At 50.2% G+C, this 27806-nt stretch overlaps 1 protein-coding gene across 4 annotated transcripts in view; it reads left to right on the top strand.

The window, feature by feature from the left end:
- The window catches only part of COBL (cordon-bleu WH2 repeat protein), a 185525-nt gene that overhangs the window by 66731 nt on the left and 90988 nt on the right, over positions 1 to 27806 (top strand). For 3 of the 4 annotated variants that reach the window (XM_033088203.1, XM_033088201.1, XM_033088204.1), the window contains exons 2-6: positions 3916 to 4119; positions 10624 to 10834; positions 12666 to 12894; positions 18688 to 18785; positions 20946 to 21020. In XM_033088203.1, the coding sequence (XP_032944094.1) occupies positions 3916 to 4119; positions 10624 to 10834; positions 12666 to 12894; positions 18688 to 18785; positions 20946 to 21020 (817 nt within the window). Of the gene's footprint in view, positions 1 to 2086; positions 2110 to 3915; positions 4120 to 10623; positions 10835 to 12665; positions 12895 to 18687; positions 18786 to 20945; positions 21021 to 27806 lie in introns of those variants that run through there. The other variant, XM_033088202.1, reaches the window with a different exon arrangement.

The raw sequence follows: 27806 nt of genomic DNA, 5'->3' as shown, positions 1-27806 counted from the left end.
GTTGCGAGCCCTTTTATTAAATTGAAGGTCTTACAATGTTCTTAAATAGCTACAAACATGAAGCTCAGCTCCTTTTATCACTGTAAAGCTAAAGCAGATTTTACAAATTAACTAAAACAAAATACAGCACAGAAGAAGTCCCATTCACAAAGTGAATTGTTGCAGCAGGTTATGTAATAGCCACCATTTCTTAGGAGGTGGAGTTCCAGCCCAGCCCTGAGCTAAGCATTTTCTCATTGACTCCGCGTGGCGAGCCTATGAGGTCATTCCTGTTTTCCAGACAAGGAAACTGAGGCACAGAGGGCTGCCTCTGTACGTTGCTGAAGTACACAGAGAGCCAGGCTCTGGACCGGGCTCACTACCTGTCTGTCCCGATGGCCCTGGGCTAGAATCGCCAACATCCTGGCAAACGTGCGTGAAGTTCCGTGTTTGTGTTTCGGTTCCTCCCTGTGCATGCGAATCGTTCAACATGCGAATCTTACAACTTGAAGGTGACGAATATTGCTGATGTCAGTGCCATCATCATTACCGTTGCTTTTCTGTGATCCACGTGTTTGTTAAACAGGAGACTGTCTTTTTAGACACACATGGCCGTTGCTTGTGGAAGTTAAATAAGTGTGCAAAATAATGTGCCGTGGTAGCATTATTAAAATCCTGGGACTTCTGTCCCGTTGCATGCTTTCTCCAAACCACTGACTCTCAGCTGTTACTGTGCCATGCAATCAGCCAGGAGCATCTGAGAGGGAGGCAGACTCAGGAGTCCGGCGAGGCCCAGAGCCACACGTTTGCCGGGCAGTGTGGGGACAGTCCTGCAGGAGGAGCACAGGGAACGGTTCACAGACCCCAGCTGCTCCCTCCAAGGGGAGAGCTGTTGGCAGCAGGACGCCCCTGCGGACCATGCAGCTGGTTTACAACTGCCAGACCCCCTTCCAGGAGGAAGCAGTTCCAGCTGCGGAAGCATCTGGGGCGAGAATGGCACCTCCCTCCTGCCTGCCACATAAACAGACCCGTTTAGCCAGAGCTGGCTTCACGGGTGGGTCAGTTAGCCAGGAGGAGCGGGTGTGCCTGGTTTCTCTGAAATGCCCTTTAAGCACATGCTGTTTACTCCACTGCCTGCCAGGGTAGCCAGCATGTAAATGGGCATGAATCACGTAGCACGTCACTGGGCGAGCTGGCTTCAGCATAACCATGGACTTCAGTGCCTACCAGTGTTGGTCAGTAAGAAAACGTTTCAGGGAAGAAGCATGGAGGGGCGTGCCCTTTGGATTCTGCTCTGGGGAAGTGGGGAGATGCGTGGTTTTCCCTTCTCAGTCTGTAGGCCCTGCCCACCCAGGGCTCCTCCAGCCTGGCGGGGGCTGGCTGTCCTTGTGGAGTTTGGTTCTAATCCAGCTGCCTGACTTTGGCCCTGGGAATTGCAGCCTCTGGGCCCAGGTGGTGTCAGCCATGGCGTCCCCCAGTTACACAGTCCCTGAGGCTCAGGGAGCAGGTCTGGAGCATTCTTTCCTGTTGCTGTGCCTAGAAGAGCCCAGATATAAAACTCAGGTGGCACAGAGCGTGCCGTCTCACATGGGAACTAGCAAACATTGCCCTGAAATGTATGCAGTAAATGTGATGGTTTTAAGCTAAAACCATTTGGAGTGCTAACTGGTGACCTTTGAAATGCATGAAATGTTTTTACACATTTTTTTTTCCATTTTATAAGTCGTTTCTGCAGGGCACACCCAGCCTTTTGACTGGGCGGGGCAGAGGGAGTGAGAGCTGCTTGCTCAGTGACTCATGGCCCTTGGAGCCCAGCTTCCTGCTGGCCTGTGCAGCAGGGACACTGGGGCACTTGTCCTGGGGCTCAGATTCCTGCAGAAGCCCTACCCTTTTTACCTGCCCTCACACTCCTTGGTCTCAGGTGGACTCAAGGGCACAGCACCTGCACAGAAAGCAGTCACCTGCCTGGCAGTGCAGTGCCTTGTCGGGACCTAATGAAGATGACGGGTCCGTGGTAATACCAGGAAGCCGGTGGCCGTGTCTCCGTGATGGGTCCAGTGAGGGATGGAGCAGGGCGCTCTGACAAAAAGACTGAATTAGAAGTACGAACTTCTTCACTGGGATGTGCATGTACATGATCCGGATGAAAATTTGATTGTATTAGGATGAAATTATGATTAAATTGTGGAAAAACTACACATAAAATTTACCATGCCGACCACTTGAAAATATACAGTTCTGTAGTGTTACTTACGCATATTCACATTGCTGTGCAGCCAAACTCCAGAACTCTTCATCTTGCATAATGGACTCAGTTAAACAAAACATCTCAGCTAAACTAAACGTTAAACCCATTCAACACCCCACCCCGTGACCCCGTCCTTATTTTCCTAGGCTGTTTTGTGGTCTCTTGCTATAATGTATACCTCTCTTAAAGACAGACTTTTCCTAAATAAATGATATGTTGAAGCTTGTTTTCTAACAAATCTGGATTGAGCATTTTGGCACATCAAATTATACGCTTTTGAAGAATATTGAACCAGTACTGGCATAACATTGTTTTTTAAAAAATTTGTTTCCATAACATTGTTTTCAAACACTATAATTTATCCACACGGTCTCATTGACCTGTGGTTACATTACTGTATGTTGTTTGCTATTGTACGTGATCTGCTAGGCAACTGTGAACCTCCCACAATGCACTCCGTGGGATTATTTCTTTAGGATGAATTTCAGAAATGGAATTCCTATGTGTGAGACCTCAGGCCAGGGTGCCCCCAAGGAAACGATTGGTGTGTAGGAGGATTGAAGGCCTTGAGAGCTGTCACCCCTTGGTGGGTCCTCAGTCGGGCAGGACATGGGACAGGGAGGAGGCATGAGGCAGGCAGGCCTACTTTGCAGCCCTGCTCGACACCAGTCAGCCCCGGTCACCGTGTGCCTTTGCCGGGGCTACACATCTCTCTGACCCTCAGTTTTCTCAGCCGCAAAATATTTTGGGGCTCAGTGAAGTGAACTTGCTGAGATTATTGGCATGCGTTCTGGTGTCAAGTTAGTGGGAGCCATTACCAAATATCCAGGGCCTATAGAAAATGGGTTCTTATATAAAATAAGTGAATACACATGTAATATTACACACACACACACACACACACACACACACACACCTGCATAAAGTCATCAGCTCAGTGCCTTCCCTGAATTGTCCGGAGGAGACAAGAATTTCTAAAAATGTTCGTCAGAGAGGGTGACTCATTGTCAGGTGTTTAGAGAGCTCCTGCAAGGTGCACTGGGAATTCAAAGCATTGCCAGAAATAAGGCTAAAGGAGAGGAAAGGGGTTGGAGTCACTCATCTCTCGCCACCAAGCAGCCTCCTGCATCCACAGTGGCTGGTGTCAATCGGTGTTGGTCTGATGGACTTTCTGGCTAATTGAGTGTCTTGCTGTCGCCATGCTCAATCTCGTGCTCCGTGTCATGGCACCCTGGATTCCAGACGCTCTGCTGGTCACGGAGGCAGAGCTGGGGCACAGCTCAGAGTGCAGGCCCCGGGCTGGCGGGGTGACGTAACTACCTGTGACCCTGAGAGGGCCGGACCATGCAGGCTCCCACCCCCACCCACACCTTGAGCTGTGCAAATAGCCCCGGGGGGTGACCACGGTGGGTGCAGGTGTGTTCTTTCTAGGGACACTTCTTTTCAAAAACGCTTCCTCTGTTTTCCTTAATTGTTTGTTTTCTGTTAGGGCTGAAATGTGCCAACATACTGATTTTGAAAAGGTAGGGCGACTCAGAAGGGATTTCTGAGGAGCAATAAACGCTTATAAGAATTGATGATGAGGGAAGAACTTCAAAGCTGCTGGGTGTTTGTTTCCAGGCGGTTGTATTATTACTCCCCGAGTTGGGAGCGGCACCTTCATTGAACCCTCCGTCTTGTCATTCAAGGAGGAAGATGAAGGCTCGTGCGCCCCCTCCTCCCGGGAAGGCTGCCACCCCGAACCTGCACAGCGGACAGAACCCTCCCCGTGGCGTGTCCCCCGTCTGTCAGCAGAACCCGCCCCACGTGCAGGACGACCCGCGGGACAGCGCAATGGACGTCACCGTGGTTCTGCCCAGTGGAATGGAGAGGAGGACCGTGGTGAATGGCAGGTAGGGAGGCCCTGCCCTCGGCGTGCACGTCCCAGGGCAGCCGACAGTGGCCCCGCTGTGTTGTACTTCCCCAGTGTCAGGTCGGGCCCGGGGCCGGGGTGTCAAGCTGGGCCTACGTGACAACGGAAAATGATTTTATAGGCTGTTTGAACACACACGTTAGGAACACCGCCCCAGCCTTGGTGGCTGCCTAGAGCTGTTGAGTTTGGGGTACAGCATCCTCCACTTAGGTGATGCCAAAAAGCTCTCCATGGGCTGTCCAGAGAGTGCCGGGGTCTGCACCCCAGGAACCCTCCCAGAGCTGTGGTCCCAGAGGAAGGGCTGGGGGCGGGAATGAGCTGTGGGAGGTGGCAGATGCTGTGCAAGCGAGAGTCAGGTTCCGAGAGTTTCTGTGTTTCTTTATTTTCCAGAGCGTCCCCCGTCCTGAGCCCACTTTCCCACTTCACCGTAACTTGAGGAGCGTGCAATGATGTGACGGGTTTAAACTAGTTTAATGGATGTGGCATTTATTAGTGAACGTGTGATGGGTCCCCCACCATTCTTACATTTTGGGGCCAATTTCTAGTTACATTGAACAAAACCACTTTAGCGAGGTACGATTAACACACAAAACACTACCTGTTTAATTTGTACAGTTCGGTGAGGTGTAGGTAAGCACACATGCACGAGCCCCTCCCCTGTCAGGCTAGTTACCTTTGTTTCTAAAGAAAATGGCCATGGGGTCCAGTTCACAAATGCGCAAGGAGAGGTGGAATGCTACTTGAAAAGTAAAAATAAGGTGTCGGAAAACATTTTCAGACTGAACACATGCTTCTATTTGTGTCTTTATTTTTCCCCCCTTACAGTGGAAGCCACTGCCGTGTCCTTTTGCACTGTAGCTACGTATGAGAATAGGGGCAACCCTAGCGATTGAGGATTAAGTACTTTTCTTTTCTAAGGAGCACGTTATAATCCCTTCCCAAGGTTTCCTGGGGACTGAGTATGTCAGCAGCATCCTGCAGGCTTCCTTGACTGGGCCGCCCATGTAATAACTATTGCTCCTTCAGCAGCTTCATGTTTTGGGATTGGTTTTATCTGTCATACTCTTTAATATTACAAGTGTGGGCTAAAATCCAGTTCCTGACCCTTGCTTAAAATAGATCTAGTGTGTTTACCAACATGCGTTCTCTGCCCTGTTTTATTAGAGGACACAACCACCATCTCATAGGATAAGCAAGTAGTTTGTAATCTGTGGTGAGCCCCTAACCATGTTCTTTCCTGACATGAAAGCGTCTCGTAAAGAAAACATGACACTAATTGGAGTCTGCCGCTTCCCTTCTGTGTATCCCAGTGATTTTTTTCCCCAAGCTTCCTTTGGTGTTAGCAATGCCAGTGTAAGTCCCAGGTTGTCCCTACAAAGATTGAGAGCCGGTATTTCGGGCTGATCTTAGGGAACATGCTGTGGCCTCCGTGGAGGAATGGTGCCACCAGCACGTCACTGCCCAGGGCCTCTGGAAGGAGGCCCTGGATTCCATCACTTTAATTGGGGCACAAGTAGAGAGAAGATCTTTGAAGAGACAACGCCCTTAAGTGAAAGAGAGCTTCGTAAACTGTGTCAAGCATTACAAGGTCGGCGCTGTGTCATGTTGAGGTGGCAATTAGTCATCCCCAAGTTGGCACACGTCCCCAAGGGACCCGGCACGAAATGGCAGGTGTGCCCTTTGCAGAATAGAGGGAATCTCCCTCGAGAGTCAGTCCTGTGATTCTGACCATCAGACCCCTTTACAGGACACATTTGCAACCACGAGGGACTTTCAGGTCCCGACCCTTGTAAAGCAGTGCAGGCATTGGGCTTCCACGTCCCCTCTGGCCACAGCCCGCATGTTTCAGGTGACGGCAAGGGAGGCTGTGGGGACCCCCCGCCCGCCCGGCTGTCCTCCGTCCGCCAGCCCCCTCCAGCCCCGAGGTGTCAGGGCTGCCTCTGTTGGGGAAATAGCTGTGCGGTCGGCTTGCTTCTCTGATGGGCCTGGGCCTGGACCTTGCTCCCAGGTGAACGAGCACAGGGCTGCAGGGGCCCAAGGAAGCTCACGCTTCTCCAGCAGCTGGTGAGTGAAGGAGGCGCAGTTTTGATGCTGGGGTGTCCACCAGAGAAGCAGGCTGTTCCCTGAATAGCAGGCTAATAGTCAAGTTTGGTTGGGTGCAGTTTGACTTACAGTTTCACTTGACCGATACCGTTTTTATAGACTTTATTTTTATTTTAGAGCAGTTTTAGTTTCATAGCAAAATTGAGAGGAAGGTACAGTGAGTTTCTACATACCCCCCACCCCCCCACACACACAAAGCCTCCCCCACTACGTCCCCACCCGAGCAGGTCCTGTTCCAGACGACGGACCTACAGCGACACAACACTGTCCTCCAGAGTCCCCAGCTTACATTGGCGTTCACTCGGTGCAGTGCATTCTGGGGGTTTGGACAAAGGGACAATGGTGTGTCCACCTTTACAGTATCAAGCCACGTATTTTCATTGCCCTGAAAACCCTCTCAGAGCTCCTGGGACACGGAGCTCACGGTGGTTACAGTAGCTTCGGATGAACACTTTCTTATCAGCCCACGTGATGGCTTTGATCATCCAGGTCCTAACTCACCATTTCTCGTGACCGCCTCCCTTAAATGTTTCTGCCTCAGTAAGGCTCTGTGTTTGGGCTAAATCCCAGAGAAGTTGGGGCGGGGGAAAATCACTGTGCATTGCAAACTGGGGTCATCCACCTGCAATTATGAAACTCCTTCCTGTGAGGGACCACCGTAGATTCTAGACTGCTACCCTGGGCACAGGTGGGCACGCTCTTTACTGGGCCTGGTGTTGGGGCCCTTATTGTTTTGGATTTGGTGTCCTACCAGTCAGACAGAGGGGAAGTCTCATTTTGCAGGATCCTGATAGGTTAAAGAAAAAAGAAAATGGTTTATTCATTGAGCGAAATACACATTGAACACCTAACTTTTATGAGGCGCTGGGAGGAGGACATCCCAGCAAGCAGAAGGAAACGATAGCATTTGCAAAATGACCAGTGTGTGCAAGAGGCAGGGAGGTTGGAGCTGGACCCAGACGCAAGCCTGGAGCCGTGCCGCTGCCCGACAGACTCCCCTGGCACCGGGCTTCTTCAGGCATCTGTCTCTTTGGTGTCCTGTCTTGTGTTCTGTCTGAGTGTCCCTTGTACAGGACCTTGTCGGGACTGACCACCTCTGGGAGGGCCCCACTCACATCAGGCCACCTCATGTCTCTCTGATGCCACATGATGCCACCAGACGGGACTTCCTCCCTGGTCTTCTCTGACTCTGTTACACCGGAGTTTGCCTTACCCAGGGCTTGGGGCCAGATGCTGGCCTTGGTCCCACACACGAAACTAGGCCACGTTCAGCCAGTTTAAGATTTGACAGTGCAGGCAAGTTGTGTGTGTGTGGTAACATCGTGTCCAGAATCAGCTGCCTCAATGTCATGTGTAAAGTTGGCACCGAGGAACCTGTTTCTCCAATGAAGGTCTATGTCGTAAGTGCTTGTTTCATGAGGACTTGGGGTGCACTGGTTTCCACTGTGGTCCCTGACCAACACTGGCTGCAGCCCCTGGGAACTTGTTAGAAACGCAAATTCCCAGCCTGGAGCTGTGAGTGAATCAGAAACCCTAGGTGGGGCCCACGATGTCTGCTTTACCAGGCCGGGATTTGGGGTTATGTGCTAGGCTGGAAAAGCCCTGCTGCAGACTATGTCCTGGCTTTGCTGGACGTAAGCGTCTGGATGAGCTCGTGGTCTGCGAGAGTGAGCCCAGGGCTGACCAGTGTCCAGCTCAAGAATGCCGGAGGTGGGCTTTGTGCATTAGATAGAAGTGTCCTCCGCTGGAGAGGAACAGTACCCTCGTCATGGAGCAGGACAGTCAAGGGCAGCCCCAGCCTCATGGAAGTCACACTGAGCCTCTGATGCCATGTCCCTGCTGTGTGGTCATCAGTCCCCGCGTGCCCTCAGCATTTGGGGGGCGGGGTGTCGGCACAGGCATTCATCGCTGGGTCTGGCTGTCCTCCAGGATTTCAGAAAGATCCATGTAAGAAAGAAGACCAGTTGTTCTCTTTTGGAAACCACTGACCCATGCAAAAAGATTTTTGAAGTTTATGCACATTTGGAAAGTAATATTTTAAAGAAAGAAGTAGAAAAATTCTACTCACTGTATAAATTTAAAAATAGAGACCACAACAAATGCCGAAAAATAAATTTCACCTCTACGTTCTGAGCCCTTAGAGACATTTGGAGAACAGAGAGATCAAGTTGGAAGAGAAAAGACAGGAGGAGCAAGTTAATTCATTTATTTAGCAAACTCTTCCGAACTTACGACGTGCCTGGCACTGTCCTTCCTGCTTTACAAATGTTCATTCGCTAAAGGCTGTAACAGGTGACGCTGCCATTACACCCTCATCAGTGAGGAAACTGAGGCACGGAGCGGGGTCTGAGTAGTGGTGAGTGGTGGTGCTGGGACTCCTCCAGGCGGGCTGCTCGAGGCCCGAGTGCTTTCTCGAGGCCACTCTGCTGCCCTGGGAAAGACACACAACCCCTCATCAAATGGCCCCCATGTGCCAAGTCCTGGCTTCTGTTATGGCAAGATGGGTTTATTCTCTGTAAATGGAAAAATCCATCCGGCCCCAGAGCTGGCCTGCTCCCTGTGACAAATTCTGAGTCGGTGTTTCAAACATGTTACCGATTATTGGATTGATACACGGAAGGTGACGTTGGTAGCTTTTGCAATCTCTGGGGATTACATTCTAAGATTAATTCAAATATTTGACAGTGTGTGTGCATCTGTTTACTTGCTGGAAGTGGACCCTGGGTGGGGATGAGAGGGGACACGAGAGTCAGCATCAGATGGGCCAGGTCCCAACCCCAGGGCCACCCCTTCCCAGGATCCCAGGAGAGCAGCCCCTGCCTCTCAGACTTGGGGGTCTGAGACGGGATAGTGTGACGTGCACAGCAGACTCCCGGCCACCAGGGCTGTGCAGTCAGAGGTGATAACAGCATGTCATGTTCAGCCTTGTTAGAAGTCCATTTTCCATGCTGAGACTTCAGTGGAGTGTCGTGTCTCTTGGGTGTTTCTCTTCCCCGTTTTGTTGCCTTAAGCTCTTGTTGAGATAGAGAAGATTGTTATCCAGGATTGAAGGAATCAGACTTCGCAGCACGAGAAGTGTGCCCGCCGTGGTGGCACTTGTGAGGGTTAGAATCACCCCGCCCCCAGAGAGCCGGGAGAAGAGCTGTCTCCTGAACGTCACAGGTGGTGCCAGTGTCCACTGGGAGTGCCCCTGGTTAAGGCACATGATTTACTTAGTCGCTTCCTGGACAGAAGGTGGGGCTGAACACTGCTGTGGAGATGGTTTTGAAACAATCAGCATTGCTGGTATTCCTCATCTGTAGCAATTGAATGAGAAATAGGGCACCTGGGGATTCTCTGAGGCTTGGGGCTTCGCCTGTGGTTTTCCTGTCCCATGTCCGTGCCCCCCAGCAGCTCACAGCCCTCTCATGAGTGACAAGTCGGCGGTGGCTAGTGCCTGTGTGTGTGCGGGCGTGCTGCGGGTCCCACACCTGCACTCACCTGACCACCGGACCCCTGGAGAGCATAATTCTGGCCTGTAATCGTAGCCATGCCACTTAGTGGTTAAGACAGAGATTAAAGGAAAGGACCCATGCTTTCGTGAGAGGTGTATGTGCCACTTCTTGGGAAATTAGAAAAGGAGAGGTCAGCTTTAAATATAACTACTCTGCCACGCAAATCTGAAAGATGACGCTGCAATTTTCCATTCTTTGGGATGATCCGAATTGGTGCTCTCCTTCCTTAGTAAATAATTGCCTGTGATGGAAGCATTATGAAAATGTTTGATGTTCAAAAGTAATGTTTTCAGTTTTTATGTCTTCAAAAAGGCGTACTTTCTTTAGCAAAATGAAGAAAGCTATTCCAGTGTTAAGATACTGTGTTATATTCATGAATAACTGAAAATGTAATATCTTGTGCCCATCAGTACAGCGGGTCCTCCGGGAACATCCAGCGTCATTTTGTTATAACACTGATGAGGTGCTGTAGGAACTTAACTCTTGTGTGTATCAATTAGCCTATAGAAAAACTGGTTTTGTTATATGGTGGTTCACCTAAAAGTCACAGAACCTGTTGATGAAATTAAGTGAGGACTTCCTAGAATGCCAGGTCCGTGCTCACTGACCTTACAGGATTCAAGTCCGCACACGCATGGACTTACCTAAGAATATGACCGTCTTTCCAGCTGTTAGGACTTTGATGGACTGGCTGATCTTTCGGTATTCTTTATTGCTGTTGAGAATGTTAAGATATTACTGTAAAATCACACGTAAGGAGATAATATGCCACCAAGAGCACAGCTGCTCTGCTCAGTCACCCACCGGTTCATTTGAGCGGTCCTCACTCCGCTCGTGGGAGCGAGGGTGCAGGTTCCCCCGATGACCACGATGTGTCCCTTTTCCAGCTATGCCATGATGGACCTCCTGGTTGAATTGTGCCTTCAGAACCACCTGAATCCATCTCACCACGCCCTGGAGATCTGGTCCTCGGAAACCCAACAGCCTTTGAGTTTTAAGCCAAATACTTTAGTTGGGACTCTGAATGTGCACACTGTATTTCTGAAAGAAAAAGTTCCAGAAGAGAAAGTGAAGCCTGGACTGCCTAAAGTGCCTGAGGTCAGTAGGATGGGAACCCTTTGTCGCTCAGTGACACGCGGATGCTGGAAGTGCTTTGCAGGGGGCTGGGGAGCCCCTGTTACCTTAGTAACACATGCAGACAGCTGTGGGGGACGTTTCTCCATCCATACTAGGCAAAGATAGGCACTAAACCGAGTTTATTTTAGGAGACGGAAGTCTCCAGAACATGTGTATTGTTGTAATGTTGCTGCTTTGGGTATTTTAGAAGAGGAAGTAGTCTAGAGCAGATCATTCCATTTGAACTTCCTGCCAAGGTGGAAACGGTCCATAATCCTGCGCTTGGCAAGGTGATAGCCACTGGCCCCGTGTAGCTGCTGAGCACGTGAAATTCAGCTACTGTGATCGGAAAACTGAACGTGTAATTAATTTACACTCAACCACAGCTAGTCAGTGGCTACCGTTCTGGACTGGTTCTAGAGGTTCTGGTTCCGTCTGGAGGTCTCCCTGCCTGGAAGGCCAGCAGGATACATAGATTTGAGCATCTTCTTAGGGCAGGGGGAGGGGATATTCCTTTTGAAAAATGGATGTCAAAAATGTTTACTCATTGAGTTGAAGAATGTCTTATTCATTGATTATATTCAGGCTTTTGGTTATTGATTAAAACTCACTGCAGCTGCTTATTGTGCTTTTTTAGATAAGGCTTTGCTGTGGTTCTTTAGCTCCACTTACAAGCAGTGCTATTTCATATGTTTACATTCTTGGATGTATAAAATTTCTCCTGCTTTTAAAAATGTCAATTTGGCCAATATTCCATCTCCTGTGAATTTCTAAGTTTGGGTGGTTAGTAGATTTTAACTGATGCCATCCATGTACACATTTTTGGAAAGTGTCTTCGCAAATTCTTTAAGCAAAATCAGTATTCAGGGACGAGGAACCGTGTTTACACCCTATGGCTTCTCTTACCCTCCTGGCGCCCAGGTGCTAACCCCAGGGGTAGGGGAGCTGAGGGCTGTGCATGATTTTAGTACCAGAAGCATGGGAAACGATCTGTGTGGTCCACCTTCCCTCCTAAAATTCATCGGACCCTGGCACGCAGACTCGGCAGGAGAATGAGGGCGGCCTCAGAGCCTCTGGTAGAAAACCCATGCTTACTGGGTCCACTCACCAGGCTCTTGGTGCATGTGGGTGACCGGTAAAGGCCAAATAGCAGTTCACTGCATGAGACTCTGGCAGATTAAATGTTTCTGATGGGCTACTTTGTAGACATTTGGAATCAGCTTTAGTCAAAGTGTTTTTTTTTCTTTCTGATTACTATGTGATGTTTTAAAAAACAAAATGTTTGAGTTTAAGCTATCTATGTGTGTGTAGCGTGTATATGTAACTCTGTGTGTGCACAGACATGCACTCTATGTATCTATGCAGGTATTCACGTTCTTATGTGGGTATCTTGGCTTCTTAAACAAAAATTAGACGTCTTCTTCCATGAGGGTTTTTCTTTATGTCAAACTCCTCATAATCCTTCCTAACTATTTTCCCTTAGAAAATGTATTTGAGTGCATTGTGGTCAAGTCTGGTCAGAACCCCTGACAGGCAGGCAGGCAGGCAGACAGCGTCTGCATTGGATTGCAGCTGGGAGCCTCTGCTGGTGTCCATGCCTCTGTGTTGTTAGTTTGTTCATTAGTCAGACAGAGTCTGAGGGAGATTTGTTCTACTGGACGTTTATTGTTCACTAGTCAGCATGCCATTCTCCCCCATGACCACTGGATTTGTGGAAAGGACGCAGGCCAGCCCAATTCCAGTGTAGATAGCAGCTGAAGCGCTGTGCGAAGGTGCGCTCATGGCATTCTCCGTGTCCGGTGTGTTCTCCCAGAAGTCTGTGCGTTTGGTAGTGAACTACCTGCGGACGCAGAAGGCCGTTGTGCGTGTCAGCCCCGAGGTGCCGCTGCAGAACATTCTCCCGGTCATCTGTGCGAAGTGTGACGTCAGCCCCGAGCACGTGGTGCTGCTCAGGGACAACGTGGCCGGGGAGGAGCTGGAGCTCTCCAAGTCCCTGAACGAGCTGGGCATCAAGGAGCTGTACGCGTGGGACAATAAGAGAGGTGAGTCCTCCCCATGAGAACACGGGCCGCTCGGCTGCCAACCTTGGCTCTCCCTGCAGCACTGCAGCGGCCAGGACATGGGTGCCTGACTTTTCAGGCACCTCGCGTCGTGTCCAAACCAGAGCTGACATGGGCAGAAACAAATCAGGCTTGTTGTGGTGCCCTGATGGTAATTCCGCCTTTTCCCCCCTGAGTCCTGAGCATGCCCGTTACCCCTTCTCCTGTGAGCTTCCGGGAGATAAGAGTGGGAAAGGGGAGGAGAAATGAAGAGGCCCACCCCAAGGGAACTCCCCAGAACACACACAGAAGCCACATTCTCCTGCATTTCCTTTTCAGGGGCCCAAGTCTGAAACATGGCTCATAATCCAAACAGTGGCAAAAATACACTGAGCTGTTCCCCAAAGCTGCCCAAATTTCCCTTCAGTCCCTCAAGACAACTCATGACACTTGGCCACTGTTGATGCTGGGGACACCTTACCCCTCGTGTGAATTTGGTACTAGGCCTGAAGTCACAGTTAGAGCCATTGAGGAGTGTGGCCGCTGGACAGGCTAGTCCTGGGACCAGGCCTGATATGTCCCTGATTGACAGAGGGGCTGACTGGGTTTAAGCAACACTCAGATGCCCCCCCCCCCATTAATATTCTTTGACCTTAGAATTATTAAACTGGACTTTATAAAAGTATCTATTTTAATAAGCTTCACTTGATATTTGTGGCCTTTTTATTTATTCCACAAATAGTGAACAAGTTGGGCTTTTAAAATACATACATATTCAAGTTTTTCGTGTTTCTCTTCCGCTTTTTTTGAAATTCTTATAATAAAAAAATAGATTTTTTTTTTATTTATTACCAAAGTGACTGCAAAATCAGTGATCATCGTGGGGACTTCCCCCACCCCAACCCTCCTGGAGGTTCCGGACCCTAGGTCTCATTTGACGTTGCAGAAAGGGTTTTAGCTCGATTACATATAAGATGCATAGACTATTTATTCCTCCCCCAAAAGTGTTCTGACATTTGAGAGCCGTGCATCTTGTGTTGAAGGCAGTTATCTTGTTAAACTCAGACAAGGTCGTTCTCAGCATCTGCTCCCAGCCTGGGTGTAGCCAGCGTGTCTGTCTGCTTATGTCTGCCTGACTTAAATTTGGTTTCTGTGAGTCTCTGGAAACAGAGCTTTCGCTTGGCAAGGCAGAAAGGAAAAGAAAAACTGCCCACGATTAAGTACGTGAAAGATAGCGCCTTACGGCAAAGCAGCATTTCGGTTTTACGCCAATCGTCAGGTGTATCTTGGGAGGGCGACGTGGAACCTAGTACCCAGGAGCCGTGGGATAGAACCGGGCTCTCCGTCGGGAGTGGAGCCCAGCACGCCTGTGGCGTCTGCAGCACAGAGCTGAATGTTCCTCGGGAAGCCTTTCCAGATTTGGAGCCCCCTCTGTGGCCCCCACGCAGGGAGGTCACAGGTGCAGCCCCTGACCACCAGACTTGAAAGCACTTCTGCACTTAGGGAAACAGCTGTGCCCAAGTCCCTGCATCCCCTTCTGCACTGCCTTGGGCACCTCTGAGGGATCTTTTCCCTTGGGACCCTAGCAGCCGCCCCAGAAAATAAAGGAGAAGCACCCAGTGTTGCGGGGTCCTGCTTCAGCCCAGTCGCCGGCATTCCTTTCCTCTGGATCGTACTGTGGCCACGTGCCACCTGCCTGGAAATACGTGATTCCCACCCGGCCCGGTGCCTCCATCCTCCCCTGCTGACAGTGTTTGAGAAGCAAAGAGGGCATCCTGGAGGACATCCTGGGGAGCCCTGTCCTTTGCTCCTCTCCAGTTATGTCCCCTCCCAGGCCAGCAGCTGCTGGAGAACTTGGGGAGGAGGGACAGGGCTGCAGGGGATGTGTTGCTAGGCAGAGGCCTTCCTCCTGGGGAATTCCTGGTGCTCGCAGCCTGCAGAGCAGGAGACTTTGCTGCCACCTGCTTCCACAGTGGTGCTTAGCAGCCCGGCAGCTGCAGGCTGCAGGAGCTCCAGGCCAGGAAGGCAGGCTGCTTTGCACTTGGCCTTCTCCTGGGTAGGTACAGGCAGCCCTCATCCGAGGGGCTGAGGCCTTGGCCAGGCACTGCTGGGGATCTCAGAGCTGCCCCTCACTCTCTCCTCGCCTGCCTTTTCCAGCTCTTCTGACCAAAACTCAGTCGGAGCCTGTCCTGAGCTATCCAGGTACAGTGAGCCTGGAGCGCTTGGCCCGCCAGGCTGCACTTTGCATGGCTCTGGGCTAGGGCACTGCACTGAGTGATTGTGTGCAGGAGCCCGAGGATGCAGGTGTGGCTTGCGGCACCTGGGGGGGGGGGGAGGGAAGGGGAGGGGGCGACACCTGGGGGGGCGGTACCTCCGGGGGGGGGGCAACTTGATGGCTAAAATGAGGTTGTGGCTTGGTTTGTTGCCTCCCTGGTTGGCTAAGAGAAGAATGTCCATCATGTGAGGATGTGCTATGCAGATCTGATTGGTGAGAAACAAAGGAGGCTGTTGTACAAAACAGCCCTCTACGCACACAAGTTTAGGGCCGAGCAGAAGCCGTCCATGCGGAAGAGGCACCATTTCCTTCTTACCTGTACTTACCTGCCCTCGAGGTCCATCCTGCCTGCCACAGAATTTAGGGTTGTGACATTGAAACTTTACTGTCATAGACACGTATGTGAATGCGCAGTCCAGATTTTGGATTTATTCTGACCCCTATTTCTTAATAAATTACATATGTATGTGTATATAACTAGACACACACGTGTATTTGCATATACTACATAGACATAGACATATACATACATATATATTGGGATTTTAATGAACCTTTTGGACTATATAACATATATTCCAGCAAGTTCATTAAAATCCCAATGAGTTTTTACATCTTACAGAAATTCCATGTTTGTTAACTGTTTAGCAATAGATTTTGTCTCTATGAAAGCAATGAATGCAGGACCGCTTGGCGTGGTCTGGCCCCCGGGCGGGTGCCGTGTGTGGCAGTGCTGTGGCCTGGCCGCCGTCCGTGCTGCTCGTCTGTGTGCATGTGTCCGTCGTGGGGGGACAGATGGATGTCACACGTTGTAAGAAGCTCCATGACTGGACTGACGATTTGAGCAGAACACTCACTTAGGTGAAGCCTTATTAGTTCCGGTTCATTTGTTGGGATTGGGCTGAGAAGAGCCAGGGGACTCAGACAGGCCTGTGTGCCCCTGGCCTCGGCAGCAGCAGACACTCGGGGTCATGCCGGGGAGAGCCCTGCCCATGGCACGTCCTCAGAAGCGACCTGGTTCTCCCCCTGCCTTTGCTTGCTTGCTGACCTGGTCACGGAGGCCCTGGCTTCCCGTTTTCTCCCCTGGAAAGTGAGGGAGTGGTTCGCATTCGCGGGTGTTCAGGGGCTCCTGCAGCGCCCCCACCCCTCTGCACCCCTCAGTTCCCCGTCGTCGTTCTCCAGATCATTTCCATGCTTCTGAACCGTATGTGCTTTCTTACTGATTAAACCGCACCTTCCTCAGCTTTGTTACTCTACATGCTCACGGGCGGCTTGAGCCCAGCTCAGCATGGAATCCAGGCCCTGTTGCCTCCAGGCTGTGGCCGCTGAGGAGGTACCTCTCGGTCCCCACGGGGCAGCTCTGTGCCAGGGCCGCCCCGTAGCCTGCAGCTCTGTGGGGGTGGTGGCCAGCCGCTGCCACTGTCCAGGGAGAGAAACCAGAGGCCCAGTTTCCTGACAATTTTCTGACCCCTCTTTCATTCTGTGGCTGGTGTCCTAGCAGTGTGCCGGTAGCATGTTCTCACACCTGTCAGCCACTGTCATGTCATACATGTGCTCTATCATGTCACATGCTACTCCGTTCTAGACACATGCTAGGTGTGGACGCACGCGTGAAGGCACATGGGCTGACACACACCTGCCCTTGGGTGCAGTCCAGTTGACCTTGAGCTCTGTGCCTCACAGAGGGCTTGGATGCGACTCGCTGTGACATCCCCGAGCCTGCGTGTCCCCGTGTCGATGCACGTCACGCCTCGTGACTGAAGCCGTCTGCTTGTGGGTTTGCATGTGTGTGATGTGCAGGCACTGGTCGGCTTGGCTGGGCTGGAGCTGCTGCATGGACCTAGTGCCTGCCCCGTGGCTAAAACCCGAGCGGTGCCACTTACAGAATGACGTCGTGAAGATGCGTGTGTGGTGTTTGCGCTGCCGGGTGGGCAGTATTGGTGTCCAGGCACGTGTCACTAACACACTGACCTTCACGTCTGCTCTCTAATGGGAGTGTGACATTCTGGGTCAGCAGACAACACGTCGACTGATGTTTACCTCGTGTGGGTTGATATTCCGCGGGCAGACTTTGTGAAGGCCCAGTCCGGATAGCAGGGCTGGCTGTGCAGCAGTCAGCAGTGGTCTGGGAAGTCATTTCCTGTCCTTCAGGAAGTGCGCAGTTGTCCCTCCTCTTGCCGCATCCGTGTGCCTCGGAGGAGAAGAGCTGGATGAGTTGGTGGCAGAGGCCTTTGGAGTGTCAGGACAGGGTCCGGTGTGGGGCGCAGCTGTCCGCGTCATCCCCTGCCTGCCCATCAAGACTGTGACGCTGGCAGCAGTGGAGGGTTTCTCCCAAGTAGGCGCACTCCTCGGTGCATCCACCGTCCACCCCACTGGTCCTCCAGTGCAGTCCCCGCAACCTAAGTGTCCTGGGGCCTTGGTGAACACAGGGCTCTGGGCTCCCCAGAGTGTTTCCCATTTGAAGGGCTGGGCTGCGCCCAAGTCCCCAGGATGCCGATTCTGCCGGGGACCTCCTTGTCCTGGGAAGCACAGGCCCTGGCTATGTTGTCACCTGCCTGACGAGCATGGGCTTCAGTGTCCCCATCTGGGACACGAGAGGGCCCATTCTAAATCCTGGTGAAGAAAACAGCAAGAAAGGGAGGAGATTCAGGAGGTAGAGATCAAGAACAGAAAAAACGATGGGAGAGAAAATGGGCCCCCTAGAGAATGTGACTAAAAAGGAAAACATGCTGCCTGAGGCAGAGGACAGAGAATCTGGAAACGTGGGTTCTGGGAGCCCTGTGGTTATGTCAGCCACCTCCGGGCCAGCTGTCACCGCTGCCCTGCCCCGGAAACGAGAGGGTTCTTCCACCAGGAGAGCTGTTGATTTATTTAGTTAGCGTTTTCACCTCACAAAGCAGATATTACACACAGATGTCTCAGCCTTTCGAGCTGTGCTGTCCTGTCACGAGCCACATGTGGCTAGTGGTCACCTGGAATGTGGCCAGTCCAAGTTGAGAAGTGCTGTGTGACGAGCACGCTGCATCGTGAAGACTTAGTACCAAAATGAATGTAAACTATCTCATTAGTAGTTCTATATTGATTACGTAATGGAATGAGAATGTTTTAGATATATCGGGTTAACTGAAACATATTAAAACGAATTTCACCTGGTTCCTTCTGATGAAGCTACCAGAGGATGTGCAGAGTGACATGTGTGGTGCCCTTTGTTTGTCTGTTCGATAGCCCTGCCTGAGAGTAGTTTGATTTGTTTTTTCATTCCATGCAGGGCACAACCACACCCCGAGAAAAATGCCACCTTAACGCCTGAAGAGTGTAAGAATCAGTGGTGATTTCATAAACAGGACTGGAGGCTAGGAGGTGGCTCAAAATGCTCTGAAAGAAATAGTGGATGGTTTTAGTCTCTTGTAAGAACTAAAATAAAGTTTAAGCATAGATTTGTTGAGAGTTTTAAAGTGAAGTATTTAAGATCTTGTTTCATACGCTGAAAACTGACTTAGTACTTTTTGTTTTTCTTCCAGAAACCTTTAGAAAATCATCACTGGGCAATGATGAGACAGATAAAGAGAAGAAAAAATTTCTGGGATTTTTCAAAGTTAATAAAAGAAGCAATAGTAAGGTAATGGTCTCAATACACATATAATTCTGCATTAGGGAAAAATGGTTTCTTGAGATGTTTGTACTCAGCCCATCTGGAAGTCTTTGAAGTGTATTTAGGAATCGGAATCCCTGTAGGTAAAGGGGCTTAGCGCTGTGGCGGCACACGACAGGCTAGCGCGTACTCCGCACTTGAACCCTCCCCTGTTTCTGTGGGTTCTTAGAGAAGCTGTGCTGTGTGTCTCTCTTTTGAGGTCCCGCCTGCTCACTCCTCCTCTCCTACCTGCTGTCAGGATTCCTTGAAATTACAGAATCAGAATTTTGTGTTTGAATTTCCTGTGATGGGAAATGTGGGCTTCGGGTTCCTGCAAAGTTTGGAGGTGAAGTTTGCTGGGACTGCGTTCACCGCTGTCCTTGGTCCTCACGGCACCAGTTCTGTCTCCTTATTTCTCAGACCTCGTTGTTCTTCTACGGCTTCCTCCTTCTGGGAGATGAAACTGCCAGCAAAGCCAGTAGCAAAGCCAGGAAGTCTTTGGTTTTAAGCAATGTGACAGAGCCTAAGCGTTGGAGACTGGCGCTCAGACTTGGCATCTGATCATTTGGCAGGAGCCACCCTGACAGCATGAAAGTGCACAAATGCCACAGACCAGAAGGCCTGCTCGTGATGACGAGGGACTTCCTTTTCTGTCGTGTCCTGTCCCTTCTCTGTCTCAGACTGGCTGGATGTCGTTTTCCTTTCTCCTATGCCTCATCTTTCATTTAGAGCCTCCCCTCACATTCATTTCATTTCATTTCGCTCTACACATCCCTCGTGCAGTCATAGCCTTAGTGGTTATGTGTCGTAGTTTGGGGGATGACCGTCTTCATTCCTTATTTCTCTCCATTTTTGTTGTTTGGGATGCTGTGCTCAATGCAACCTCATTGAATCTTTCTGGAAACCTGGTGAGAGAGGTACCATCAGCCCCATTTTATAGGTGAAGAAGCCAGGCTGCCCCCGCCCCGCCCCAGCCACAGTAATTCGTGTGGATGCCAGAATCAAGCCCAGCTCGTCTGTCCAGAGCCCTTCACTCCACCCTCGTTCACACTGTACACTGCTGGACAAGTCGGGCCTCAGAGTTTCCGCATCAATGATAAGAGAGTTTGGAGCACATAATGTTTTTTAAATGATTTCTAAAATCCTATAATGCCCTGCGGTCTATAGAAATCTTAAATGGCAGCACACTAAGAAACGAGGAAAACCAAGGCATTTGAAGGTAAAGCGAGTCTTCACTATATTGCCTTAAAGGGAAGACATATACACACGCGTGTGTTTTTTCTGTGTGTGTGTGTGTATACATATATATATATATATATAAAATCTTAACAGAGGATATATGTAAAGGAGTATCATTTTCGTTGAAGCAGATGAGGGCAAATATCTTTTCTTGTTTTAAAACTGGCATTTTAATGTTTTTAAATCATGATACTTTCATATGATTTTGACATCATTTATTCTCCTAACCCGGTCGTTCTCAAAAGTATCTAAGAGCCCCGTAAGCACCGTAAGACAATTGTGCTCTTGTTGTCACACCCCCGAAGATTCTCATTTGGGGGCCAGGTGGGGCCAGGAGCTGTATTTCCCCCATTGAACCAGCTGCTTCTGTGGCTGGCGGTCAACACACCGTCATGCAGGACACGCTCTTAAACAACAAAGTGCGACATCATTACTCTGTATCTTACACGGATAGGAAGTGAGCTATTGGGTGAACTATTTCTGCGTACGCCCAATTCGCAGTGCCGTGGTAAACTGAATTTTAAACTTACGAACCCTCACAACCTAGCTAATCAGTTGGTTTTCTGAGCCAGCTGCATCAGCTCAGCCCACTACTGTTTTAATATCACACATTTTCTAAGCTAAAAGAAATGCTGCTGGGAAAAAGAAAAAAGGACACTCACCCCCATGTGTGTGAGTTTAAAACTGTGGTTTTCTGACCAGCAAGCACGCGGATTCTGGCTGTTTCACAACAGTGTTCAGGTTATAAGCTGAGGGACGTGGCCACGGGTTGTGCCTTTTTCATGCAGATTCTGCTGCTTAGAAGTATGGCCACGCTGGCGTTTTTCGCCTGAATAACTGGGAAGGATGACTTTTTGTTTGCACTTACTCTCATCTGGCGATGACGCGGGGTGTGTACTTCTGTTCCAGGTGGAGCAGCCCCGGCTGTTGGGGGTGGACAGTGACGAGGACGCCTCACAGCTGACACCGGCCAGGAGCTCAGACGTGAGTATTGACACCAGCCGCCGGTCCCTGCTTGCTGGGCAGAGCTTGTCTCTGCTTTGCACACGCCTGGCCTTCCTAAGCATAAGTCAGCATCGAAACATGCTACGTATGGAGAAGCAGTGATAAATTCCACTTCAAGAAAAAAAAAAGTTGCTTGCTGATGAGAGAGAGAGAGAGAGAGAGAGAGAGAGAGAGAAGAAAAGAAAGAGTATTGTAAGCAATGTAACAATCCAATGACGAATGTAAGAGGGAGGCTTTTAGAAATAGAAAAGGAGAAGCTGGTGTAGGTCAGCATGAATAGAAAGCTCATAGGGAAAGAAAGGTCAGTGGTACATAAAGAAATGAGAAGTGTCCAGCTTACCCGTAATTGAGAAACGTAAGTTCAGCCGACAGTGAATTTGTGTGTATCACCCGTTAGATTGGCAGAAGTCACCAGGTTCGTCAGTGTTCTCTGCTGGCGGAGATGTGGGACCCTGTGTACACCGCTGAGCAGAATGCAGCATGCTGCAGCTTCTGGTGGGGAATTTGGCATGATCTAGGCTGAGTACGTGGGTATATAGTCTTTGACTCAGGGATCCTGCTTTTAGAAACCTATCCCAAAACTCACTGGCAAAAATCTAAAATGACTCCTGTGCAAAGAAAGCTGGTTTTTGCAGCAGTGCTTGTGATAGCAAGAGGTGGAGGGAACTGGAGTGGCCCTGAGCAGGGGTTGGTGGCCTGTTCTGTGGTGTAGAAGTCACGTGACCTGAGTTCTAATCCTGACTGTTATTGACTGTGAGATTCTGAGCAAATGAACACAAAGGATCCAAAGTAACCTTTTGTGCACTCTTCTCTTGGTTCAAAAAAAACCACAAAAAAAATTCTATAAATTTGACCCATCTAAAATTTGTCAACATGAGCTTCATCAGATGCCACTGCGTTGTTACTATAAAGTTTAAAAAAAGGTTTTTGGTCAATGACGTAAAAAATCACTGCCTTAATTTTTAAAAAATTTAGAACCGTCTGGGGATGTTTTTCCGTTTGCCCTGAAATACTCTGATAGCACCGTCTTTGCGTCTTGTGGATGGAAGGAGCTGCTCACTGAAGCAACGTCCGTAGCCAGAGCCCTGATACCTTCCTCTTTCAGGTTGCCCCCCTGAGTGCCTGACCGCGGTGGAGGCTGCTGCAGTCCAGGGGCCTGCACTCCTTGGCCCAGAAGTTTATAGGGACGTCCACCAGTAAAGTGACGCCTTTGGAAAATTTATTAAAAACTACACTGTAGAGCAGATTCCATAATTTTTGCTGCCCTGAGTCCCATGCTTGTCAGAGAGCCTGTGGTTCTGCCCAGTTTCGCCCGCCTGGTCACAATCCTGTCTAAGCAGATGCTCAAGAACCCAGGAGCGCATGTTGAGTCACTTTTGCCACCAGGTGGCAGTGCTTCCACGAGCTCAGCGAGTCCTGCGGACAATCCAGGAAGACGGCGAAGCGCGGGTTCGTTTTTGCTCGCACAGGGATGAGCTCGTTGTTAACACCCGACAAAGTTGTGTCCGTCTGCCCCGTTACTCATTGCTGCTTTTCTCTGGGGTGATAAATGCTATGATGGCCGTCTTTGTCCCCACAGCTCTTTCTCATTTGGGGGGTCTTTTCCTTATGATAGAGACTTGCAAAGGTATTAGGGAATCAAAATCAAACCTGGAAAGGAAATAGAGTCTACAGTGTAATTTAGAAAAGCGATCTTTAAGGTTCTCTGCATACCTGGTAGCCTATTAAACATGATTTCTAAAGTTTTCCTATCACACGCTCTACAGTGCAGTTCTGGAAACTATCAGAGGAAGGTTTTGTTTTTAAAGCGTCAGTGAGTTTTTTTTCCCCCAAAGCACTTGATTCGTACAACGGGAATAATATGTAAGTAGACCCTGAAAAGTTGGTTGACAGTGCCTGCTGCCAATATCTAGTTCTCAATGAAGAAACAAATGTCTTCAACCTGTTGGCTGAACATATAATGTTTGTAGGGACGAGAGGTAGAAAATGTCCCTTTCAAAATATTGATTTTCCCAATGTTCCCTTGAAACATGGGTATCTATATTTTTCTGTTGTCTGTATTTCTTTTGTGACCTTCTCCCTGCTCTCCAGCTGACACGTATAAAACTGCCTGCACACAGGTGGGTCGTGTGAGTGACGTGTAAGTTGCTTCTGAAACCAGGGAGCAGCGCCAAGCAGAGCGGCAGCCCAGCAGCGTCTTTCCCATGTCAGAAAGGGCACCTCTGTCACCCCAGTGGCTTAGGCCTAAGCCTGGGCGTCCCCTCTGCCTCCGTGGTCTCCCACGTGCCCTGTGTGATGGTCCACACTGTGTCTCGTCTGCTGCCTCCCGAATGCACCCTGTATCTCGCCTGGTCACATCAGTGCCATCCTCCTGGGACACTCCCAGCAGTGGCCACAGCCTCGCGGCTCTGGGTCCTGCTGTGTGCGTAGCAGCCAGAACCAGTTTCTGAAGGTGCGTCCTGCACAGCGGGTGCCCCCTGCTCAGAGGGCCGGCCTCACCTCTCCGGTGAAAACAAGGCCTCCCACACACCCCCACAGCTCCCCTCGTGGGGACACCTTCCATCTTTCTAGATATGCTCTCTTTGAGGCTCAGTCTAGACTGTTGAAAGAGGAAATTGGTGGGGAGCTGGAGTTGCCACACGCTGTGGCTTTCCCCTGGGTATTTCCTTTCAAATGACCTTTGAATCGTCCCAAATGTGCTTCATACCTTTTTGTGAATTTCTAAGAAATGCAGCAAACGCAATGAAGCTGCCTCTATTACCCTAACCTACCCCGGCCCCTCCTTCCTTCCCCAGGGGTCACAACCCTTCTGAAGGATTTGTGTTTTTAAAAATATAGTGAATGGGTATATGTCCATAAATAGTGCACAGTGTTTTTGTATGTTTTAACCAAGTGTGTCGTGATGTATTTTCTAAATTTGAATCATGATTTACAGAATAAGAACAGTTAATGTTGGAAAAAATAGCAAAGGAAGGAAGGAAAAAAGGAGGAGAAGAGCAGAGCTCAGTGCCTTGCCTCCCCTGAAACGACAGCACACAATGGCCCCCTTGCTCACCCCCCGACCCCTCACTGGGACACTATCAGGGAGGCATAGGGGCAGGAGGACACTTGCGATACAAAGGACCTGGGCCAGCCCTGCATTCAGGAAAGACAGGCACAGGGCACGCCTTGTGGGCGCTGCTCAGACTCCACGTGCATGGTATGGGGGGTGGGGGAGTCTTGTGAGAGTCCGGATTCGGGGGACCTGGGCAGGACCTGTGATTGGGTGGTTCTCACGAACTCCCAGGTGAAGCTGATGCTGCAAGAGCCGAGGCGAGAGCAGCATGGAGTTAGGCTTGGAGAGGCATGCAGACCAGGGGGGCGGCCATCCTGTGTGGGAGGGGCAGGCTCAGCTGGGACCCTCGAGGAGGGGGGATGTGGGGACAGGCAGGTCTGGAAGTGGGGGTGTCGCCGGTCATTGTCATGGCATGTATGTACATGCGTGTATGTGTCCAGGGCAGTTTTTAAGGCCTCTAGGTTGGAAACACGTATATCCAGAAATAGACCACCTATGGCTTACCATTTCTCACTATGGGACCCTCCACCCTTCTCACCTGGGGTGAGAAGATCAGAGCTTTCTTCTGACCACGTGATCAGAGTGATGCCACGTTTGTGGCTGAGAACCATTCCTGTCCCTGATGACAGATGATGGGTCTGTAACTGTATCATAAGAGTCACTCTTTTGAACGATGGCCTTCAATAAAGCCCACGAGTGACATTTCCTGCCGGGTGGCTCCTGGGAGCCTGGCGTCTCCTTTTGGAGGAGACACTGAGATCACCTTTCAGGAAGGGACACTTCAGACATTTTGGCGCTGAGCTGCAGACTGAGAGAATGGGACAGTGAGACAGTAACCACTGTGTGGACATTCTGAGGAGATGAAAAAGGAAGAAAAGGGGGCGGCCGGATGGCTCAGTTGGTTGGAGTGCGAGCGCTTAACAACAAGCTTGCCGGTTCGATTCCTGCATGGGCCAGTGTGAGCTGCGCCCTCCACAACTAGATTGAAGGACAATGACTTGGAGCTGATGGGTCCTGGAGAAACACATTGTCCCCAATATTCCCCAATTAAATTTATATATATATATATATATACATATATATGTATATATATATATGTAAAAGAAAAACCAAGAGCAATGAAAAGGGATAGCTCTGCTCCTCTGCCTTAAAAAATACATTTATACGTATATATATAATATTATATGTATGTATATATATATGTCAGAGTATTTTGGCTGAACTCTAAAATACATATTTAGTGATATTTCCTAAAGAGATTGTCTTTGATATTTGTTTCTTTAGCATAATGGATTTCTGTCTTACATCGTCCAGATGATTTTCTAGCTTTATAGCAAAAAAATATAAAGAAATCATAAGCGCAGATGATTGTGAAGCATATTCCTTTGAAAATGCCATGATTTACAGGAAGAAAAAGGATGATTTCCATGTGCATTTGAATTTCCCCGCGTCTGCCTTCGGGTGATGTTCTCCTAGGTGGATGCAGGGAGCGTGGCAGATGTGACTGTTGGCATTCGCACTGCTGATGCCCCGGGCTGTCCTCCAGATACATCATTGTAACGGAACCTGGAGCAGACGTGGAACAACTCAGCGTGGTGTCCTGTAACGTCACCAAGCAGATGTTACCACTCCTCTCTTTGGGTTCCAGTAAAAGTCAGCGTGTGCTGATGGGACTGTAGGTCCCGGCTTCTGAGAATTTAATTTGTGGGGACAGAGTTGACTGTGTAGCGATGAAACCAAGAATCCCTATGAATTGTGCAGTCTTTTCATTACCAAGTAAAGCTAGCGACCTTTACTTTTCTACACGTGTATTTTGTGACTCTGGCCGTGAGTGGTTCCCAACCCTCTCTTCCCATCCATCTCAGTTGACCTGAGCTCTGTGAGGGCAGAAGCCGTTTATCATCACCGTCATCAGTATCCCTTTCTGAGTCCTGTGCGAACCACGGAAGACGGGACACGTCCCACCGCTTTCTGCTGGTCTGATTGCTTTCCAGTGTGTCCCCGTGCTTGCAGCCACTCTTGACAGAGAGTCCAGGGCTGGCTGGACCTTGGTGCAGGTCGGCTGTCACTTACCGCAGCCGCGCACCCTTCCTCACTCGGCATGGCCTCAGTACGATGCCATATCCTGAAGGGGCACGCTGAGCTCCTCACAACTCTTACATCTCCTAAAAAATTGGAACATTTGTTTTCCCTCCTTGTTCTACCTACTTAGCCACGTCAGCCACTGCGCAGTCTCCTGTGGAGACCAAGTGGGGAGGCAGCACAGCACTCCTGACAGCAGTTCCTCTGCTGGCATCTGGTTTCTGACCCATAGTGTCCCTAGGACAGACGCCTGTGCCTCACGGGGTGCAGGGGCACAACAGACTCACAGGCCACTCACAGGAAGACCATTCATCACAGGTGGCACGGAAGCCGGCAGGCGACATTTGTAGAGAGCTTGGCTGTCTGTCACGCAGGCCACAGGTCTTGGACAGACATGATGGTTTGGGTAAGATGTTGCACAGGTACCATGGCTCAGGTGAGACCGGACTCCATCCACATAGTTCACGTGAGAACGAGCTGACGACTACTAGGCTGCAAGATGGACGTGCCGTGTTTTGAGATCTGCCTTTTGTCTTCTTCGTGTCAGCACAGGTCCTCACTAGAGCCAGGTGCTTTGGCCGTGAGATCATTAGGTCAGTGTTGGAAGGAGTGCTGGTGTTGAGTCAGGCCGGGGGCAGTGACTCTCACTTCTGAGGGAGGGACTCTTCCCCCCCCAAAAGCCATCTGATCACCTGTGAGGAGTTTGCAGGTGTGCTCATCCTGGGTGAGAAGTTGACATCCCAGCCTTAAGACCCTGTCATTTGGGGGGAACAGAGCACTCTCCAAAAGCCAGCGCCCCCTTGGGCAGAAGGGGACATGTCACCCTTGGAACTTGTTGTCTCTGTGCAGCCCTGAGCAGCTGCAGGTGGCCTTCGTCCGCATAATGGCAGCAGCCAATGGTTGCCTCGCCCTGGCCTCACTGTCCAGGCTGAAAGACGGCCCGTTCAAGTTTCTGCTTTCTCCCGGAGGAGTGCAGAATGACCTGTCCCCACAGTTTCTCCAGGAAATGTGAACATTTATGCTGAGGACAATCAAAATATAGGAAGGAGAATGTGGCCATTTAAAATAATTGTAACAGTCTTTCTCAGCTCTTTGGGGGTGCTTCTTTTCTGGGGAACAGAACTCAGAGTCATGACGTTCTGGGGTTCACTGCTGGCATGTTGTAACTTGGTGTGGGGCATCGAGCCTGTGCCTTTCCTGTTCGTGGTTGCCCGGAGTTGTGGGTTATTCTGCCGAAGCGCCAGTAGAGGGCAGCGGCCACCTAGCAGATGACCGAGCCCAGGCGCGACTGCGCTCCTGCGTCTCCGCCGGGCTCGGCTCCCCTCTCCTCTTCCAGCGCTTCTGGAAGCGAAAAGTACTTTGTTCTCTGTGTGTGTGCAAACGTGCACAGGCATGCACACACACGTGTTGAAGTTTCTCCCTGGAGACTGCCAGACTTTTTAATGGACAGAAAGCGAATGAGAGACGGTCTAAAGGAAGTGATGATTTTTGTATCTGTTTCCCAGACATGCTGGGAAAAGTAGTGAAACAAATTTGGCAGTGGCTCAAATCTGTGAAAACGCGAGTCCACCAAACACCCTAGAAACAACCAGAAAGATCGCTCATTTCAGCACGTGGACCAGCCAGGT

This window comes from Rhinolophus ferrumequinum, chromosome 20, assembly GCF_004115265.2.
Source record: "Rhinolophus ferrumequinum isolate MPI-CBG mRhiFer1 chromosome 20, mRhiFer1_v1.p, whole genome shotgun sequence".
NCBI lineage: Eukaryota > Metazoa > Chordata > Mammalia > Chiroptera > Rhinolophidae > Rhinolophus > Rhinolophus ferrumequinum.
Note: the sequence above shows the minus strand (reverse complement) of the source record. Positions and strands in the feature narration are given on the sequence as shown.